The sequence below is a fragment of the Crinia signifera genome, chromosome 5, assembly GCF_055691185.1.
Source record: "Crinia signifera chromosome 5, ASM5569118v1, whole genome shotgun sequence".
NCBI lineage: Eukaryota > Metazoa > Chordata > Amphibia > Anura > Myobatrachidae > Crinia > Crinia signifera.
Window position 1 is genome coordinate 158611468 of NC_139221.1, and position 22687 is coordinate 158634154.

At 40.9% G+C, this 22687-nt stretch overlaps 1 protein-coding gene across 1 annotated transcript in view; it reads right to left on the bottom strand.

Annotated features, from left to right (window-relative positions):
- The window catches only part of RAMP3 (receptor activity modifying protein 3), a 230809-nt gene extending 210080 nt beyond the window's left edge, over positions 1-20729 (bottom strand). The window contains exon 1 of the mRNA XM_083188183.1: positions 20133-20729. Coding sequence (XP_083044309.1) covers positions 20133-20184 — 52 coding nt within the window. The 5' untranslated portion in view covers positions 20185-20729. The remainder of the gene's footprint in view (positions 1-20132) is intronic.
- Between the last annotated feature and the right edge of the window lie 1958 nt (positions 20730-22687).

Genomic DNA, 22687 nt, shown 5'->3' on the forward strand with positions numbered 1-22687 from the left:
CAAATAGATAATATTTCTAGAGCACAAACTAACATAATGATGGGAAAACAAAAAGTAAGACTGTTGATTGTTTACTACTTCTAGAAAAGAGAGCAAAGTCACATCCAATTAAATTATATTGATGAAAAAGGATGTTTTACGGATGTGCGAGCTTCCATTCAATACAAATGTCCAGTACGGCTTCTGTCACTCAGGTCTGCAGAATGGCATTCCATGTGTGCTTTCTGGCATGATGACAGTGACAATTAATTTTGCTATTTGGTATGTTTGGAGGAAAAGGAAATTCAGCGTGGGGTATGGCATTTAATGCCAAAATTTAGCAGAGATGGGATGAATTAAAAAACTTTTTTTTTTTTTTATTGTGCTTATAATGAAAACTGTTAGAGAATACAAGCAAAGCTATACTACAGTGTATGGAAAAAACCACTACAAGTGAAGAATCTTCCATATACCTCAAATCAAATACTTCCCAGTTACTCTGGATAAACAAATGTGAGAGTAGAAGCGCTGGCTGAAAAAATATTTTTTCTAACAATATAATTCAATCTATAATGACATACAGTATATAAATGTTAAAACAGATACTCAGCCTCCTAGCATCTATATCAGATCATTAACAGTAAATGTCACACAGGTAGTAAATAAATGCCACTGATAAAATGACTACTATATTTGTATTGCATGACCCCTTTTAAATAGGGCCTCCTCCTATTATTAGTAGAAATAGTAAGCAGCAATGTTTTTTATCAGATCATAGTAGCAGTCCCCTAGATGTTGATGAGCATTCAATGTTTCGGTGGTGCTCTAGAGGTTAATTTAATGAATTACATACCCCAACATTTGCGCATTATAGATGAAGCACTGGGGATGATCCAGAGAAAATGTTGCTGCAATAATAAATGGTCCATATGGAGCAAGATCCCAAGATCCGTGGAGTGTGCGTGTGTGTGTGTGTGGGGGGGGGGGCACAAACCGTGTTGCCCAGGGCCCCCACAAACATAAATCCGGCCCTGGCCTAGGTCGATAGTCACTAGGATGACCACTAATAGTTGACAGTGACTAGGTCGACACCTAAGAATGGTCGACACTGAAAGAAGGCTGACAATCTTTAAGTTGACATGGATATGGTTGACATGAATAATGTTGACATGAGGTTTTCACATTTTTGGTGTCTATGTCGACCTATGTTGACATGGGCACGTATAAGTATAGCACGTCCCCTTACATGGCTCGCTATGCTTGCCATGCTTCTGGCGCAGAGCCTTACTGCACTAGAGGGATTGGTATGTAATCCAGGCGGTCGGAATCCCAATGCCAGAATCCCGACAAGGGGGGGACGTGGATCCCCCCCCCCTTGCGGGCCAGCTGCGCTCGTCACACAGAGGGCCCGGTGCCTCTCTATGCTCAGCTCAATAATTTATTCTCCCTCTTTGGGTGTCGTGGACACCCACAGAGGGACAAAGTGACAGAATTTCGGCGGTCGGGATTTTGACTGCTTCCCCACTTGGCACATGATCATATTCTCACTCTATGCTCACTTGAATAGTAAGGTATGAAAAACCACCTTGTTAAAAAAAAAAATCATGAAAAACTCATGTCGACCGTATTCATGTCCACATCAACCTTAAGCCTGTGTCAACGTCGACCTAGGACATTCTTAGTTGCCAAACTAGTCACCAATAGTGCTCGACCTAGCGACTGTCAATCTAGACATTGTTGACCCAGGGACCGCATACCTTGCTCAGAATAGTGAGCCTAATGTTTCGCTATGACACTGCACTGTAAAAAAAACATTCAGTAAAACATCCAGGTATTAAAGGTGTATATGCATTAGGCAATTTTTTTTAACGATATGCATTCTAACAAAATCATTAACTATATTACCGTGCATTTTGTCTAGTGTGTACTATAGGTGCTGATTTATGTTTTTGCTGATGGGTGCTCAAGCCAAAAATATAGGGGAGTGGCTTCATGTGAAAGGGGTGTGGCCACAAAATAATACTGATTTATATTACGCAGCACAGTTGTTTACAATATTCAAATTATGGCAACAGTGCCAAATACATAAATGCCCACACAGTTCAGGTACAAAAATCCTCCCACAGTGCCAAATACATAAATGCCCCCACAGTGCCAAATACATAATTGCCCACACAGTGCAGGTACAAAAATCCCCCCACAGTGCCAAATACATAAATGCCCCCACAGTGCCAAATACATAAATGCCCCCACAGTGCAGGTACATAAATGCCCACACAGTACCTGTGCCAGCGACGAGGGAGGGGGAGTGCAGTGGGACACAGGCGAGTGGGCCGCTGCTGAGCGGGTGGGTGCTCATCAATTTCCGTGGGTGCTCGGGCCCTCAAGCACCCACAGAATCGGCACCTATGGTGTGTACACACTATATTGGTAAAGATGCATGCTCCGCAGTCATCTGAACATGCAGTCAAATCTGCCTATATTGTCAACGATTGCAAATTAATAATCTGCAATCAGGTCTGAATAACCCCTTATGTGCATTAAGCCATTTTATCCAAGTTAGGAAGCAATTAGAGAGCACAGATGTGTTCCCCTCCATTACTTCAGTGGCATACAGTACTTCTTAGCCTACCCATGATGCATACTCATCACTGTATACCATACTTGATTGCAGCAGCTGCCACTCCACCCCCTTTATATTGCTTGGGTAGCAGGTGTGTGTGCGTATGCTGCAATGTGCAACAGTGGATGGGGTTCATCTGTAAAATGACCTTTTGTAAGTACTACAATGTTCTTGCAGTACCTGTAATTCCTGAACAGTGAATTTCTTTCTTTCTTTAATTTTTTACAAAGGTTTACTGACATAAAGTATTTTAGTGGATCATATATACATAAAACATTGAATTAAAAATTTATGCAGCTAAAATATCCAAATGTACTCATTAGAAAGAACATCCAGACTTTTGGCCATTTACTGTATTTTGTATAGAAAAAAAACTATTTAAACTGATTTATTTGTATTACCAAAAAAGGCTGAGTGGATGGCTTACTGCCTTGAGTACCATTTGGAAAATATAAATTTAGTGTGTGTGTGTGTGTGTGTGTGTGTGTGTGGTGTACTCTGGGCACACAGAACACTAGGAATTAGAAGGACACTGTGAGGTGGCATCTGCACTGGGGGGGGAGGGGGCTGAGCTTGTGATGCGGTGGGAAAGGGTAGATTGGATTACAATACCCAGCTCAGCGGCACATGACATAAAACAATGTTGATAAGTCAGTCAACACCACAGACAATGGTGGCTTACCTCTCCCGGGCTGCCTGGCACAGGGCTGTTATTCACACTTAAAGCATTAGTGCCTGGTTAATATAACTGTGACATTACTGGGGTGCCTGGCTAATACTGGAGACACAACTGGCATGCAAATTAATGTCACAAGCTGGACACTGACTACATTTGCAGTCAATTTACTGGTGGACATTTGACCGATAGTCACTATACCGACACCCATTGACACTCAAAATACAAACATGGTCAATATACCGACATTCATTATACCGACATGTTCAGTTGAACGACATGATGCTAGCCGCATATGTTAGTACATATGTGCTAGCATCACAGTGGGGGCATGTAGATCTGTGGCCGGGATCGCGACAATCCATGGCCGTTATCGGCAGAACAGGCCTGACAGCTTCTAAAGTCGGGCCCATTTTGCCGTGATCCCGCTTCAATGCTGTCGCTTAAGAATAGGGAGCAATATAGGGAACAATGTGCCGCCGCTATTTCTGACATGGGAAATAGCGGCGGCACATTGCATAACCCCTGAATCTGATTGGGGTGCAATGGGCAACATCCTATCATGGGGACCAACAGTCTCCACCAATTTATCAAATTCAGAAAAAAATACCCTACTAGCCACTACCCTATTATTTTTGTTAAGGTGCCCATATACAGAGTGATGTGCTCCCCACTTCTTCTATTAGATCGGATAGCATCTAGTACAAAAAACATGTGATGTGCTACAGCAGCGTGCCTTTTTGTACTTGATGCAATGCGATCTACTGTAGTACAAAAAGTACAAGCTGCACACACTTTTTGTGCTTTGCAACGTAATGTGCGCATCACATTGCACGGAGAAAATGCTCCATGTATAGGCACCTTGAGACAGAAATCTTCAGATCTCTTCTCAGCAGCATGTACTTGCAGTATACTTGCCCAATAGACAAGTTAGATCTAAATACTACCACCAATTATATTTTAAAAAAGCCCTATTTTAACATTGATGCTAGTTGACTTCTTTCAATGCACCCATCACACTGGGATTGCTTTTTATCTAATAGGTGAAATTCAAACATTTTAATTTATGATAATTGTGAAGTGCAATCGAGAGCAAAACCATCATATTCCAATTTGTGATAATTCATAAGTCAGTATAAGTCATTTTCATCAGTGCATACAGTATGTGCTGCAATTCCAGGGGAAACATGTTCCTTCTTTGAATAGCTGTATTTTAATAGTGCACTATGATACAGAGCAAAAGTGCATCGTGGGGTCTAATTTCTGTTTGATATAAATGTAAATGCTTTTTTAAAATTTTTACATTTAAAGGCTATAATAATAATAATAATAATAATAATAATCAGGGCCGGATTTGTGCCTAGGCCCGTGAGGCACCGGACTCAGGGCGGCACCAATTAAGGGCGGCAGGCAGGCTGACATTCTGTTAAATAGCAGCATGGCATAGCGGGTGGGCAGCGGCGAGGGACGAGTGCCGCCGCTACAGGCATGAATTATCATATGTCGGCGGCAGGGTCGCTCGTCACCCGCCACTGCCCACCCACTCTGCCATGCACATTACATCACCGCTTAGTGGCTGGGTCCGACGGTCCCCCTGCGCATCCAGAAATAGCTCAGGCTCACTGCTGCCAGCCCCCGCCCATTGGCTACTCTACACACACACACAGTCTTATGGCTGCTGTGTATCCAGCAGCTGAGCTGATCGGCGCGCAGATCCTCCCTGCACTCAGTCAGTCACAGTGTGAGAGAGACTGACGGAGACACTGTGCTAATCACTGTACTAATAAGTGCCTCCCTCCCTCCGGTTCCTCCGTACAGTGAGCAGTCCAGAGTGCTTAAAAAAATATTAAGGTGGGCTACAGTTAAATTTTAATGAAATTATATAAATAACAATGTATATACATATATGATTACATTAAAATAGGGGGGGGGGGGGCACAAAAATGTTGTGCCTAGGGGCGGCCTGACCCCTAAATTCGCCCCTGATAATAATAATAATAATAATAATAATAATAATAATATTCATTTATTCATCACAGATTTTAATGAACTAAGTAAAGCATGGAAGAAAACTCTATTGTGGCACTATTCACAGCTTATTTATTGTTCCACTGGATTTAACATCATTGCACAATGCTTTATGCTGAAATATGTTCTCTTGCCAAGAAACAACTGTTTTCTCTGAAATATGGGTGGATCAGATTTATTTGGGCAACACACTTGAACACTGTTGTGCTTCAAATTCAATGCAAAGAAAACCTTAGTTTTTACAAAATAGATATTTGCCTAAGTTGTTAGGGGTATGTTTGAAATAATATCAACACTGCATGGTGACTTTCTTTCTCTGTGAAAAACTTGAAGATGAACCTCGGGGGCGAATTAAGGATATCTCTGACATCCTTATTATGCTTACTGCAAAAGACGTCAGCATTGCTGGGGAACGCAGTGTCCGGAGCAGCATCAGCTGTTATTTATTTATATGTGGCCCAGTAACATCACTAGGGAGGTGCGGGACGTACCAGGGTGTCACTTGCCTAAGGGTGACACCAGGGCCTGATTAAAGGTTCAAGGTGCCCTAGGCTAATACACATGTAGCTCCCCTTGTAATGCTGCTAAACACATGTGTATGAGCACTCAGTGACTCGCCAGTCATTCTGCCCATGTGCATGTAACAAAGGTTATACAACTTGCTTGTATGCTTGTGGCATGGATAGGAGGCTTTGGCTTTAGGCTGCCCAGCTGGCACTGTAGTACAATGTACATAAAGTAATGGTTCTATCAGTAAACAGGTTCCATCAATAAACATTAGGGAACACATCCCCTCGCATGGTAATGAGGGAATTTGGCCATTCGGCAGGGCAGCATTAAGCCACTCGGTAAGCAGCGAACGACCGCTACTTATCGAGCGGTGATGAATCATGGTCTAAGTTCAGAACCTGGCTCCTGCCCCTGTAGTATGGCATGGCAGTCAAGGAACTCTTCAAGGGTAGTCGACATTTCCCGGACACCCCCAGTGATGAAAACGGGTTTGCGAGGCCAGATCAGGTCAAGCAAAGGCCTGATGCCACATCATGTGTCAAAAGAAGTAGGAATAAAGTTATTTTGCACAGAAATATCAATACAATTGCTTGCTGTGTTTTTGTTTACCAACAAACCGGAACTAGTACTTTAACTAGTCCTGACATTGTACCTGGTAACAAAGGTTCAGTATAAATAGGAAGAATAGATGCATGGCTTATTAGACTTGTGGTGGGGCTGTTTATTAGATGCATTTCTTAGATAATGTAGGTTGGTGTGTGATTATGTAAGGAGGTATACAAACAACATTGCTTGGTTTTTCAGGATACTGTAACTTTGAAAATGGTTGATCTATTAACTGAAAGTGCAGAGAATGCTCTCAAGGGTCACGGTGTCATGTGTGTCATGTGCACTGTACATTAGCATCTCTAGACATGTAGCTGATGATTTTGAGTTTGATTGTGACTTTCTGATTTCTTTTTACTAAATCAACTTCAGTTCCCCTGCACGGTATCAGCAAATCCAATGCAAAAATAAAACTTCGCTAACTATTATCTTGCACACTAAAGGAGAACAACTCTACATGCAGTGCTATATGAGCACAGTTTTTCTAAAGGGGAAAATACTATGGGTGCAACCAGAAAACATTTCATCAACAGGGTGTAGAAGGTCATATTCGAGGATTGCCTAGTACCCTTCCTCGGGACCAGACAGTGTTTACAGAGTAGGATTCTTCTTACAATGTCTAGGTTGACAGTCAATATGTTGTATCTAAAAGGACGACAAGCACAAGGTCGACACTAAAAGGACAACATGCAAGAGGTCAGCTTTGGCAAAGTGTCGACACATGAAACAATCAACATTGTCATACTTTACCATTCAGGTGGACTCCAAATAGGAATTGTAAAGAGTCCTGAAGCATGGCGAGCGAAGCAATTCATGTGAGGGGATGCAAAATATTAATTGGAGATCCTCATGCTCAGGTGTCGATACTGACACCAAAAAAAGGGAAAGTACCTTTTTAATGTGTCGACCTTCGTCAATGTAGAGCTCGTGCAAGTCGACCTTTTGCTGACAACCTAATGACTATTGATATTGGGGCAGCATGGATGGTGTAATGGTTAGCATTACTGCCTCACAACCCTCATGGGTTTGATTCCCACCATGACCCTAACTGTGCGGAGTTTGTATATTCTCCCTGTACTTGCGTGGGTTTCCTCCGGGTACTAAGGTTTCATCAAACAATCCAAAAATATGCTGGTAGGCTAATTGTCGTCCAACAAAAATTAACCTTAGAATGTTTGTGTGTGTGTGTGTACATGTGGTAGGGAATATAGATTGTAAGCTCCACTGGGGCAGGGACTGATGTAAATGGTCTAATATTCTCTGTAAAGCGCTGCAGAATATGTACGCGCTATATAAGAAACTGTTAATAAATAAAAAAATATAGTTGGTCACAGCCCCATCAAACAGCAATCAAACTCAGTCATGTCCTAGGGCCTTATTTTGGTTCATTCTTTCTGACAAAATCCTTCTTAGATGGGCAAAACCATGTGCACTGCAGGTGGGGCAGATGTAACATGTGCAGAGAGAATTAGATTTGGGTGGGGTTTTACTTCAAAGTGAGATCTATATTGCAGTGTAAAAATAAAGCAGTCAGTATTTTCCCTGCACAGAAACAAAATTACTCACTCTAATCTAATTCTCTCTGCACATGTGACATCTGCCCCCCCCCCCTGCAGTGCACATGGTTTTGTCCATCTAAGAAGGATTTTGTCAGAGAGAATGAACCAAAATAAGGCCCCTAGTCTTGCTATGTACAGGCACAAACCAGAAGTATACTGTAGCATATCTTTAATAAATTCTCAATTAAACTGGGTACCCAGAAGCCGACATGAAAACGATACGATTCCGCTCACGATTTCCCTTGAGCTCAATTGAACTCACAGACAGCAATATAGTTTGTACACGCTGAGTGGTTTTACAAAAGATCTTGTTAATGACCACGTCCATTAGTATGCTGTCATTAATGATATCTTCAGATTGAGCTGCATGTACAGATGACAGAGGCTGTCGCTAACCACCCACGGAACTCGCAACACTAGCAATATAGGGGGTCATTCAGACCTGATCGCTGGGTTGCGAATTTGCAGGCCGGCCAATTATCAAAAACTGTGCCTGTGTGCGGATTGTAGCGAGCATGCGCGAGACCATCCAGCAATAAAATCCAGCATATTTTCTGATCGCAAGCTGTTTGCACGTTGATTGACAGGAAGCCGGCATTTGGGGGTAGACACCTGCCTTTTGATGGGAGTGTCAGGAAAAATACAGACGTGCTATAGATTTTTAAGTGGTGTGTGATGTCAGCTGTTGCCCCGATCAGCCTGTTTCTATCACACTGACCAAGTTGGTCCTGGGTTCCGCACAGACATCACACACTGGAAAACTCATTGGCTGGTGAGTAAGTTGCGAATGGATGTACAGCTAATTGTAAGCCTTGCACAGGACGGGATATCACTCTGGTGTGGTGGTGGCTGATTGCAGGGACGTGCAAGTTAATAGAGAAGAGATCAGGTCTAAATAACCCCCATAGTGTGTACGCACTGGACGATGTTTAGAGTTTGTTGAATGGTTGTTAAAATGTTATCTATTGTGTACTCCCCTTAACATTCACTTATATTATTAATGTAGGCACAGAGTTTGGTATCATCTGTTGTATCATTAATGTTCTGTTGATCTGTCCTATACAATAGAATTAAAGAAAAATGTACTCCACTTTTTCAAAGTTTAGTGCATCATTTGATACCCAAAACTAGATTAATAATACGCTATGGTAGTAATTTTCCATGTAAAAGCAAACGGACGTTGCTTTGCTTCTATATTAAGAGAATATGTGACAGGTATATTCTTTCTTCTTATTTGAGGTCATGAACCTTCTTTTCAGCGATTGGACATGTTTATATGGATAAGTGCACCGATTAGCACAAAAATGTATTGATGAGAACATTTTTATTCTGTATGGATCACAGCCTTTCATATGAAATGTGAGCTAGCCATAATAATCAGAGACATAAATGCAAACATGAGGTTTCATGTCATGGTATAAGGTATTGTAATGAAAGGTTACAGTTTGTGTAAATATGGAGGTGGTCCCTATGTGTTGGAGGCACTTAGAAATGGACATACTGTATTTTTAATCGCTATTGAGGATGCTGCTATAAAACTTATAGCAGCTCTTATAAGACTCTTATTTTATATGAAATACCCTTTGCTCTGAGAAGGGGATAGGGATTATGGGCCTTATTCTAGTTCACTCTTTCTGACAAAATCCTTCTTAGATGGACAAAATCATGTGGACTGCAGGTGGGGCAGATGTAACTTGTGCAGAGAGAGTTAGATTTGGGTAGGTTTTACTTCAAAGTGAGATCTATATTGCAGTGTAAAAATAAAGCAGCCAGTATTTAGCCTGCACAGAAACAAAATAACTCACCCAAATCTAATTCTCTCTGCACATATTACATCTGCTTCCCTGCAGTGCACATGGTTTTGTCCATCTAAGAAGGATTTTGTCAGAAAGAGTGAACTAGAATAAGGCCCTATGTTTTAGGACAGGATGGTGTAATGGCTAGTATTACTGCCTCACAACACTAAGGTCATAGCTTTGATTCCCATCATGGCCATAATTGTGTGGAGTTGGTATAATCTCCCTATGCTTTTGTGGGATTCATTCCAACATTTTAGACTTTGGTTTGAAGCAAACAAATGTTATATTTTTCTAGAAGCATTTTCTTCATGTCAGTGTTGTGGGCATATCTTTCACTTTGGGCCTTATTCTGGTTATTGCGGTCCGTTCCGAATTCTTTCGGAAATGACCGAACGCCACGCCGTGCGGATATTCTATTCTGGTTATTGCGGTCCGTTCCGAATTCTTTCGGAAATGACCGAACGCCACGCCGTGCGGACATTCTAAGAATATACGCCCACAGGTCGTCCGGATCCCTTCGGACGGACTCACTAAGAAGAGTGTCTTCGGACTACATCCAAAGGTGCATGTGCGGTGGGAACACAAAGATTCAGCACGGTCTTACAGCGTCCAAACGGACGGGAAGCTGGCCGTACGCACCGAGTTGGTGTATTTCCGCAAACCTCACTACTCTATTCGGAACTCATGCTTCTGCAACATGACACACTTATCCAATTAGCCAACCTCATAACAAATTGATTATTTTTAAATGTAATCAATTAATTCCTAATTGATACTTAAACACATTACTAGCACTTTAGATTATCCCTTACATCATGTAAAAATGTATTACTTCATTGTTGCCCTTTTACCTGTCTTAGTGGTTCCAATTGAACCCTTATAAAAGAGTGTAATTAATCACTAATGAGTAGAGAAGTGGATTGTATTGTGGTCAGCTGAGAGTGCTTCAGGTGCGGGCGTAATATTTGGGCAAACCGAATGCCTAGCACATGAACAAGTGGTCTCCGCAAACTGAAACTTGATTATGGACACCGCATATTTCATGTGTGTTGGTTCGCTTGCAGTCGGTGTCCTGTCCGAATGCACGCCTACCACAGTTCGTGCACTCCCACGTGTACGCCCAGATTTATGCCCAGTTTTGCCCACTTTGAAACCGCGCCCTTGTGTACGCCCACATGACGCCCATATTACGCCCATATTTCCCGAGCCAATTCGGTGCAAATTTCTGGACGGTATTGGCAAGAACGAGTGCGGAGACACTACGTTGCACATGCGCATTGCGTTGCCTACGCATGCGCAGTCGGCTAAAATGCGCCCTCCGAAAGAATTCGGAATGGACCGCACCAAGCAGAATAAGGCCCTTTGTTTCAGGCACAGATTAAAAATAAAAAACAATGATGCACTTATTTTATTTAAAAAAAATGTAAATTGAATTTTTTTTACAAAATCGTATTGTTATTTAGACATAATATAACTACTCAAAATAATTTTTTTTTTTAGTTTTCTATTTTTCTCCAATGTTTTGTTTTTTTTCATTTTGAAAGATTTTCTTAAATGAACTTATTATGCATATTATCAATGTGTGTTCTAGTGGGGTAGCTATTAAAGTATGGTGACTGATAAAGTGGAGAGATATACAGTAAAGCACTAACTAAACAGCTTCTTAAGGCCCTCATACACTAGAGGTGCCCATACAATGTGCGTTTTGCGGGTGCGATGCGCGCTCCCGCGCACATCCCATCGCACAGTTCAAAAAGTATGTGCTGCAATCGGAAACAACAGTGATAAAACAAACTGGGTAGAAACAAACCAGCATAGAAGGAGCAGTACTATTTTTCTGGAAAAATAGGTCCAGGAACTCCAGGTCTCGGGGTGGATCAATTAAATAAAAAATAATATATATCATAAAGAGAGGGAGGGAGAGATAGATGTATATATTGTATTTAGAAACAAAAGCACTCCCAGGTGACTTTAAAGTAAAAGTTATCTTATGGAAAGTAAATTTTTAGTTCCTGATGATGTCCTATTTAATTAGAGGTTCAGAAACTGAGTTCCTGCTGGTTCCTGCTGAAAAATAGCACTGAGAAGGATTCTGCTCAGAAGCTTACAATCTATAGGGATAGTAGGAGGGATACATGAGGATAGAATTCCATAGTATGACAGTCCCACCAGATTACAAGACAGTCCTGATGGGATGCAATTAGATATGAATGCTACTGGAGGTTGTGTGGGTGTTCCTGAATATGATAAGCTTGCCTGAAGAGGTGAGTTTTCAGGGAACGCTTGAAAGTTTGGAGCCTAGAGGAGAGTCAATGTATGTGGAAGGGCATTCCATAGGGTGGGTGCTGCCCAATCCTGCAAGTGTAAGTGGGAGTGTGGATGAGAGACGCAGATCTTGTGCAGAGTGGAGAGGTCGGGTGGGGATCTATTTTGAGATAAGTGAAAAGATATAAGTCGGTGTAGTCAGAGTAATGGCCTTGAATGTTTAGTAGAAGTATTTTATATTGAATGCAGTAAAATAAAGGAAACCAATGGAGGGATTGACAGAGCGTATCAGCAGACAATGAACGTCTACCCAGGAAGATAGCAACCAAGCAGATTCTACATCTTATTTATGGGATACGGTCATTAAGTTGACCCCATGAAGGTCGACCACTGAAGATTGACAAGGCTTAGGTTGACACCTGAAATAGGTTGTCATGGCTAAGGTCGACAATGTCAGAAGGTTGACACAAGCATTAAGTCGACAATTGAAATCAAAAGGTCAAAATACGGTTTTCACTGGGGTTTTTTTTGAGCCAAAATGTGCCGACAGGTGGTATTTCATTCCCTACCATCCACTATAGCATGGTGGGAGAATAAACTATTGTGCCGAGCACACCAAGGCACCGTGCCCGAAGCATGGCAAGAGTAGCGAGCCATGTGAGGGGACACGGTATGCTTAGCCTTTGTCTATGTTGACTATGATGATGTTTGGGACAAAAAAATATGAAAACCTCATGTCAACTAATGATTGTGTCGACCTTCCGATCCTGTCGTCCTTAGCCATGTCGACCTATTTCAGTTGTCGACCTAAACCCTGTCGACTTTCAGTGGTCAACCAAATGCATGTCGACCTTCATGCAGTAGACCCTATGACCCACACCCTTATATATTTAGGACTTTCTAAAAGATAATAGATTGAATCTGATTGGCCATAGCAACATCCCATCTTCAATAAACTCCCATGTTAGTAAATAAATCCCAAGAGTCCAACATTGTCATACTGAAACTGAAAATATTCGTACATGAAACTTTGTTCCAAATAATGACCACCATTTCTGCCCCACATTTTTGTCCCATTCTCCGTCTTGTGATTTCTTGGGGTTTTCTTTCATCAGTTTAATTTGTGACTAGCTGCAACATTTTAAATCTACCAAAAACATCTTAATATTGATTTTAATTTCTTTGAACAGACAGAGAGATTTACATATCAGTGGATCTCAGATCCTTTCATATATTTGGATCCTGATTTCTTTTTTCAACAATTGCTTCTTCCAGAAAATAATGAATATCAGCTGTTCTTTTGTTTAAATAAAAGTAACTATAATAAAATTGTGCTATATTGGACCAAACCATGATTAGTTTGATATGTACTTTAAGGCTTGAATCAACATGTGAAGGGTTGGCTTGGAAACATAAGAAAGCCACACACACAGTCAGACAGGAGCAGGAATTTTATGGCAAATGATGCATGAAATTGCACTATCTCACAAGTCTTTCTATCAGACTTGAATACCAAGTTTAATTTGTTTCATCAGTTGTTATTTTAATGATCTCTAAAGGCACATGGGTACAACTACAAACTATATTTGCATGTATTTATTAAGAATGTGGAAAGCGGCATAGATTCTTATGAACACTTGCGGGAATTGCTTGATATTTTATTGATGTCAGACTTCAGGCTTTTGAGCATAAGTGTTGGTATAACTGACATTGTATTTGTAAACAGAAACAAGTCAGTATTGCTTAGTGACAGTCCTAAGCTCCGTACGCACGGAGCAATTTGGTTGCTGAGCGATTATGACTTAATATCGCTCAGCGACCAAATTGCTGAGTGTCCCGTTTTCATCAGTAACCAGTGATGGTTGTTGATGCAAACAGAGTCACTGAATGAAAAAGACACTGGTCGCAGCAACCAGTACTGGGCTAGTCGCAGCAACCAGTACTGGGCTGGTTGCGGGACCTTCGCCCCATACAGATGGGGTTATGGTCACTCAGCGACCATATTTCCGCTGATATTGGCTGAAATCACCATGTGTGTACGGGGTTTTAGTAAGATGTATAACATTAAAAAGTAGCAATTTGTAGTTGCCAAGGACTCATCCTTGGATCTACATAACTTATATAGGCACAAAATTTTTTTCTGTAGTTTATAGTCTTACTACTACTACTACTACTACTACTACTACTACTACTACTACTACTACTACTACTACTACTACTACTACTACTACAACCATTAACAGACTACCAAGCAAATGAAAAATAGTTTATGTAACTATTCTCATTTATTTATTTGCATTGACACAATAGTGAGAAATTATTTAAAACAATATGTTTAATAGTGGGTCCTAGAAGCACAAACAGGCAGCTCACATTTTTGCTCAACTGTTTAAAAGCTGCTGTCATGCAGAAATGTGTGAGACTCCCAGTGTGAGCCTCTTATGACCTTGAGAATTTTGCTTCAATCCAGATCGCTGCCCCCACCAGATATATGTTTTACGAAACTGAAAAATAAACGTTGGCAGAAAATGGAAATTAAATGTATAGATTTATTTGCAGGATACAGTGCATTATCAGAAGGCATACAGAATTTATTTGCGGAAAAAGATTTTTTGTTTGAGCTGCTGATTTTCACAGAGTCGTTTACTACAGTAGGTTCCGTTTGTGAGATAATTATAGCTGAGAAAGGACACTGTTTTGCAACTGTGACATAAAACAGACTTAAAAGTAAAAAAAAAAAAGGTTTATTCCGAAATAGAGGAACTGTATGCACTGTAGTTAAGCTTAAGATGATATGATCTGAACAAAAAATCTGGTATTTAACATACAATATTACTATTTAAAATGTATTCACTTGATGCAAATTCAGAGGGTGGTTGGCAAATTTTAGATTAGGTGCCAATCCCTCTCAAATACAATTTGTCAGTAAAATATTGCAGGATCAGATGTAGGATACTCAGCTGCCGCACTTATGCCTGCAACTTACTGCTTCACCTGACCATGTGTTATACCCCTTTTACACCAAGGAATAACCCAGGTCGGACCCAGGTCAGCTTTGGTGTAAAAGGGGTCAACTCAGGTCCAGTAACACTGGTCTCCTACCCAGGTCCTGACCAGGGTTGAACACTGGTTGGACCTGGGTCGTGGGCAGTGTAAATGGTCCCAACCCAGGTTAGGACATCTGGGTAGTGCTGAAAGGATACCAGAAGTGCTGGATGCCTTTTGACAGTGTGCTGCAGTGGCAAAAGACAGCAGCCAGGATGGATACGGGCAGTGCACACAGAAATCATAATTGGATAATTGGATGCAGTATCATTTATATTATTATTATTTTTTTTTTTGGGGGGGGGGGGGGGAGAGCACATGGGAGATTCGGTCTACGGCTGCAGGGGAAGGGGCTGGGGAGAGCACATGGGAGATGCTGCACTTTTATACCGCTATGTGTCCTTGAGCAATGAATAAAACTTTTTGAAAAATATTTTACTAAATAAACAAACCAACATTTTTCAAAGCTAACTTGTCAGATCTTTTAATTTTTATTTTAAATCATTGAGGGAAGGTTGGATGTCAGTTTATCCTAAAATTGACATTTTTAATGTCATCCATAGGGAAAAGCAGTGCTGACCCAGGTTCAGTGTAAACGGCGCAGACCTGGGTCCGACCTGGGTCACAGTGCTGTGTAAATGGGGTATGAAACTGGGTCCAACCCTGGAAACTCCCATGTTCAAAGACCAGGGTCCGACCAGGGATTTTGGTGTAAAAGGGGTATAAGTTGGCTACTGTGGCAATACTTAAAGACCAAAAAGAATATAAGAAACTGGAAGAAAAATGTACATATTTTAAAATAAAATATTGAGGATTATAGCAGTGGTTCCCAAACTTTTTTGAATCATGGCGTCCTAGAGTACCAGTAATTTTAGTAATACATTTAGAAAAAAAATATTAAGTTAAGTAAGCTACTGTATGCCTTATTTTCCAAGTAACCATTGCACCTAACTGTACCTATCCTTACAGTAGGTTCAGTTTTGTGGTGGTACATTTGGGCTTTTGATTGTCCACATGTTTTATAATTGGCAGCTAGTATCAATAGTTTTGCCTTTTTACTTTGACTATAAATAATTTGATTTGGTCCTGGACCGCGAATCCAAAGCACCCCTGCAAGAGCCTTGCAGCCCCCCAAGGTGCCTAATCACTCATGGTGCCCCCAGGGTGCCTAGTTAAAAAAATGCTTTAACCAAACAAAACCTACTTTAAGCACCATTCAGGGATGTAATAGTAGCAGGAACTCATTACAGGTGGGATGGGGTATTATAGTAGTAAGGACACATAGTAATTGTAGAGACGTATGATAGCAGGAGTAGAATGGCATGTCCAGAGGGTGCAGGTAGTATTACTAGGGAAAGAGGAAGTCAGCTTGCTGCTACTAGTTTAGGGACATGTGAAACTGGGATTAGTAGTAGCAGTATGATTACAGTTAGGCAATTAGATAGTAGTACTGTAGTAGTAGTAGCAGCAAAGACACATTGACAGCATGGATGTAGTAGTCACAAATATAACAGTTTGGGGGGTAATACTAGTAGTAGAGACTAGTAGTAGTAGTAGGGTAGGGACACACGGTGTTGAAATGCCCGAACAAATTCAGCTTCTGTAAAGTCCAGGCAGTAGAAGGCAATCCAAGCAGCCAGAACAGTTAGGGACACAGCATCACATTCCCTCTCCTAAGGAGTGTTATTAATAAATGATAATTATTATATTTGCCCCTTGCTACCTGGGCCCAGTACACCCTTGTGTAAATGAGTGTGTCTAGCAGGTCCATAACATAGAACACAGTGGGGCAGATGTATCAAGACTGTTAAAGTGATACCGTGGTGATAAAGCTGTGATAAAGTGGAAGGTGATAACACACCAGCCAATCAACTACGTTTGAAAAATGACAGCTAGTTGCTAACTGATTTGCTGGTGCGTTATCAACTTCCACTTTATCACCACTTTATCACTTTACCAGACTTAACACAGCTGCCCAATTGTCGGATGTGTAGGTCCTACCAGTTTAACCAGTTATTAGAGCTCACTGTAGAATTTCTAACTGCATCGGTTACAAAAAACATAATGTGACAAATGTATTAAGCCTGGTAAAGTAATAAAGTGGTGACAAAGTGGTGATAAATTGGAATGTGCTAATTCACCAGCCAATCAACTCCTTACTATCATTTTTCAAACTCAGCTGATTGGCTTGTGCATTATCAGCTTCCACTTTATCACCTCTTTATTACAACTTTATCACTTTACCATGCTTAATACATCTGCCCCAATATACCATAAGCATATAATAATCTACTATATGAGCATTTAAATAAATGTGTAATATTTGAATTATATTACATATACTACTACTTATTTATTTATTAACAGTTTCTTATATAGCGCAGCATATTCCGTTACGCTTTACAAAAGGAGACAGTGGTACAACAAACAGGGAATTTACAGACAGTCAAAAGGTAGGAGGGCCCTGCTCGCAAGCTTACTATCTATAGGGAAATAGGCATTGATACATAAGGATAGATACTGTATTCTTTATTGCATCAATTCCACCAGAATGCAAGGTTCCGTGTCTGGTTCTGGAATTTGATAAGCTTGCCTGAAGAGATGAGTTTTCAGGAAACGCTTATAGGTTTGGAGACTGGAGGAGAGTCTTATTTTGCTTGGGAGGGCATTCCACAGAGTGGGTGCAGCCCGAAGAAAGTCCTGCAATCAGGAATGGGAGCGAGTAATGAGTGTGGATGAGAGACGCAGATCTTGGGAGGAGCGTAGAGGTCGGGTTGGAAGATACTTTGAAATAAGAGATGATATGTATGTTGGTGTAGTTTGGTTTTTGGCTTTATGTGTAAGTAAAATAATGTTGTATTGAATATGGTAGAATGCAGGTAACCAATGAAGTGATGGACAGAGTAGTTTTGCAGTCGATGAACGTCTGGCTAGGAAGATTAGCCTCGCAGCTGCATTCATGATGGATTGTAGTGGTGAGAGTCTGTATTGGGGAAGGCCAATAAGGAGACTATTGCAATAATCGATTGACTTTTTTGACATAGAAATAGCAGCGGGTGCCTATTGAATGCTTTCCCGACCGTATTGCATCGGCATCTCGTCAGAACGGACCCCACATTAAAAGAAATCACGTCCATTTTGCTAAAAATTGATTGTCGAGAGCACGGACGAATCTTGACAACCCACAGCCGTTTTCGCAGACATGCCACTGTTTCACCGATCGGCAGACGGGACATTGAATCCTGCATGTCGATAAACAGGTGAGCGAACCAAAACCAGGCCAGGGTCCCAACTGTCATGACACGCTGACAGTCAGGACCCGGGATTGAATATTCCCCTCTAGTCTTGATGAAACAATCCCTGGGAGCTACTGTAGATTTACTAAGCCATAGCTTTTGCTGCCACTTAGTAGATCTGGCCCTTGGTTTTACTTACAATATTACATGATCATAACCTCTTGAAAGATACATTCAAGATCTTAGAGCAAGATGGGAAAGAGACCAACTACATCTGACTATTGTTCTCTGCACTTCCTGCAAAATGAGAAAACTTCCCAGATTGAAAAAATAAACAGACAAAAAAAACTAGACAAAAATTAAATTAATTGCAGACATCTAGCAGTAATGTGTAATATTTGTTGTGTGTGTTTAGTGAAGATGACACAGAATAAAAATCCTGCAGTACATTGGCGAATGTTTACAACAAATAGATTTCCTCTACAAAGAGACTGTATATGTTCTATTAAAATCTCATACAGTTCAGTTCAATTATACAGACTACAATTTGTTTCCAGTGCAACTCAAAAAGTGTCGCAAGAGTTATGTAGCCTTCAGAGTACTTTTTAAATCCATTGATGTACTTCAAATAATCTGATCATTGTCCAACAGTGTGGAAACATCAACAAACATCATCCTCACTACAGACCTAGACTGAGCCAAATGTAAATAACTGCACCTCAGCTTGGACCAAAAAGTAATCTACATAACTTTCTATATGACATGGTTAAAATAAAACACCAATTCTAGGGCAGTCGTGTGAATTAGTAATACAACATAACAAATCATTCATTTAAAATGTTAAAAGGTTTCCAAATTCTATTCTATGGTGTTAATATGCCGACCACTCCCACTTTCACAAGCTATAATTAGAATAACAGAAACATCAGACACTGATAAAAAAATGTATGTGAGAAGCAGAGATAATGGACTGGTCACTGGTTAGCAGAACTCAGGAGTACAGCAGATATGAGATCACTATCTAAATTATTCAGCTGCATTTTATTACACCATTTCAGTGAGGTTTCCCATCAGACTCTAGACTGGATTTTGTTTCTCAGCAAATTGTATTTTAATTAGCACAGGAATATGAAAATGAGTACAGATCAGGTCCCATATAATATTACTTCATTAGCTAGTTAGTGAGGATGAATAAAACACCTCCATTATTAGAACTCAAGGAAAAATAATAAGATAAATGATATATATATATATATATATATATATATATATATATATATATATATATATATATATATATATATATATATTGCAGTTGCCCCATAGTTACTTAACCTATTGTGTCATTAATTGCAATATATTTTGCTAAGAAATCCAGATAGTGTTAACAACAACAACATGTAAATGATTTATACTTTCTTACAAAACAGTTCTGAGCTACTGTAAGTAGGAAAGTACTTGTAACATACTGTGGTGTACAGCAAAGCCCAAGATGCTACAGCACAGAAGTAAGAGTGCCATTGTAGTCTCTGCCATATCCTGTGTCAGTAACAATGCTATCTGTAAGGAACACGTTGTGCGTATTTATACTGGCAGTGTATCCTACACATCCTCTCCCACACTCAGGTAGCACAATGCCGGTCACAGCAATCACTACTAGTGACATTACTTCACATGGTTACAGAATACATACAGCTGCATAGACTATTACTGACCCATGTCCTCAGAAACTTCACTCAAGTTTTACAGAAGTCATACTACAGTATATGATGTATGACTATGCACATCTATCATCATTCTACTCACCACAGAGCACGGGCAGGAAGAGCTGGAAGAGAGAGAGAACATGTCTATCCATCCTGACCTAATGTAATCTGTGCCCAGTAAGAGCATTGGAGACCAGGGAGCGTGAGATGAGGGGATGTCAGGAGGCTGCGTAGGGAAGTACCACTCACAACAGAAGCATGAACTTCTTCCTCGGGAAATCCAGCAGTAAGTGAGGGAGCATACAGCAGGTTTTGAGCTCTTGTCCTTCTAGCCAAACCCCAATCACACTGACATCGCTGCAGAACATTAAATGATTGTACAAAGGAAATAGAAAAAGGCTGCAAGTATTTCAGATGCCCGGCAATCGGCTTGATATCACAGGACAGGAGCAATTGTATTCCCGTTTATGTAAATCTGGATGCATTTATTGCATAGCAGCTGAGTCTATGCTGTAGCTTGCTTACAGGACCGTGGTGAGTAGTCTCTGGCTAGGACCTGATGACCCAGGATCTAGGAGCTGCTGCCCCCTTCATTGCTGCTTCTCTTGTTCTACTAAGATGCTGGCAGCAGCAGCAGTAGCAGCAGGCGACAGATGCGAAGAGAAGTTGCTGCTTTATGTCTGTAGCTGTTGTTACAATGGACATTGTCAGCATGGAGCAGTTTCAGGAGCACCCCTTTTCTGTGCTCCCCCACCTCCTGGCACACCTTCTTCCCTCCTCCCTACTCAGCAGCAGGGAGACTTGCATATCATACTAAAATGAATGATATAGTAGAACTGCATAAAGGGAATGCAAATTAACTAGAATGGGAGAAAAAACTTATATATATATATATATTTTTTTTTTTAAATCTTAAACCTATGCAATGTATCTTAATATATGGGTCCAAATATAATGGAGTGAGGTACAGTATGTGCGATTTTTGGGTCAAAAGCTGCCAAAATCCCACGTTTGCCACAAATCACTGTAAAAATTTAGCTGTGACCAAAAAACAACAAAAAATCATACTTCAAAAATCGCATTCCAGATATTTTCTCATTGAAAACATCAAAATAGCAAATGTAATAGGGTACAGTATTTCAAATTGCGCCCTAAACATTTTCAAAAATCTCGACTGCTTCTGGCAGGCGAGTTTGGCAAAACCACGCACAGATTAGTGAGATCTGTGCATGGTTCTGCCTGTGAAATTGTGTTAAAGTAAAAAAAAAGCATAACAAGCCCCTGGTTCTTTGAGCCGGTCCTGATTTTCCAAATACAAGGAAAGAAGTGACAGTGGTCCGTCCTACATATTTAAGAGACCAGCACTGGACTCTTGGACAATTCCTGGTTCCAAAAATGCAGAGGACAAAAAGAGTAGGGGTCCCCTGCATTGTAAAACCAGCACCAGACTCCAACAACCATTGTGTCAAGTAGTGCTCCAAATAAAAACACTGTCAACACTCAACGCACTTGGGGAGCTGCATGTGTGTTGACTCCGATACTGAGGGAATTTACAGTCACTGTTTACTACAGTTTACTGTTAACCAATCAGCCTGGGTCTGTTTATGCTCGGCGGGGGGCGGGGGGGGGGGGGTGTTAGGGTTTTTTTTACTGAAGAAGCACACCCCCGTTACCGCACCTTTACCTTTACTAGATATGCACATATCACATTAATAAAAAAAGAAAACTGGAAATCACAATTTTTTATGTTTTCTTCCCTGTTACATGGTGTGCTTTTGTAGACACTTAAAATATTGCACCTCATTATATCTCACCTATGATTTCACATATTTTAAATGCAGAATGACAAGGACTAATTGCTGTTTTCTATGGAATTAGAGTAATTTTCTTACCTTCCTTATGCAAAATATAATTTGAACATTTAGATGTAAAATATATGTCAAAAAACACTAATCCCTTCAATACTGTATATGCTCATCTATACCCTGTGGCATTTGAGGAGAGGAGGAGGCCAGTGCTTAAAGCAGTCCTGGAGGGGTGATGGAACTAACCCCACCCAGAGGAATTCCCTTGTGGGTTCCACAACCTAGCTCCTCCCTTTCTTGCCCACCTGACAGATGCCACAATCCTAACTCCTACTCATCTTGCCCACCTCACAAAACATTCACATTATTTTTCTCTGTTACTGTATGTCAGTCTCTCCATTAGCTGCCTGTATTTTAACAATTTCGATATTAATACTTTTCTATAATTCCATTAACGAAACACCAGCATACATCTCTCATGTCATCTTCCAACATCTCCCAGCTTACCCTTCTGTTCTACACAAGATCTGAATCTCTCATACATTTTGGGATTAGTATACCCTACATTACATCACTGACCCCTCTATACCCTACACAAGGGGTGGCCAACCGGTCAGAGGTAAAGAGCCGAAAAATATCGTCGGTCAAGCCAAAGAGCCAACATCATGCACGCGCGCCGAATGTGCCCACGGGCCTAGTGCCCGACACCCGGTGGTCTAGGGTGGATGGGGGGTAGGAGGCCAAAGGCCCCTACCTGGTGTTGGGAAAGGCCGATGGGGGGAGCTTCGTCAGCTCTTTTGCTTCCCACCCCCGCTGGCCTCTCCGGGAGCCATCTTCTTTCTTCTTGCAG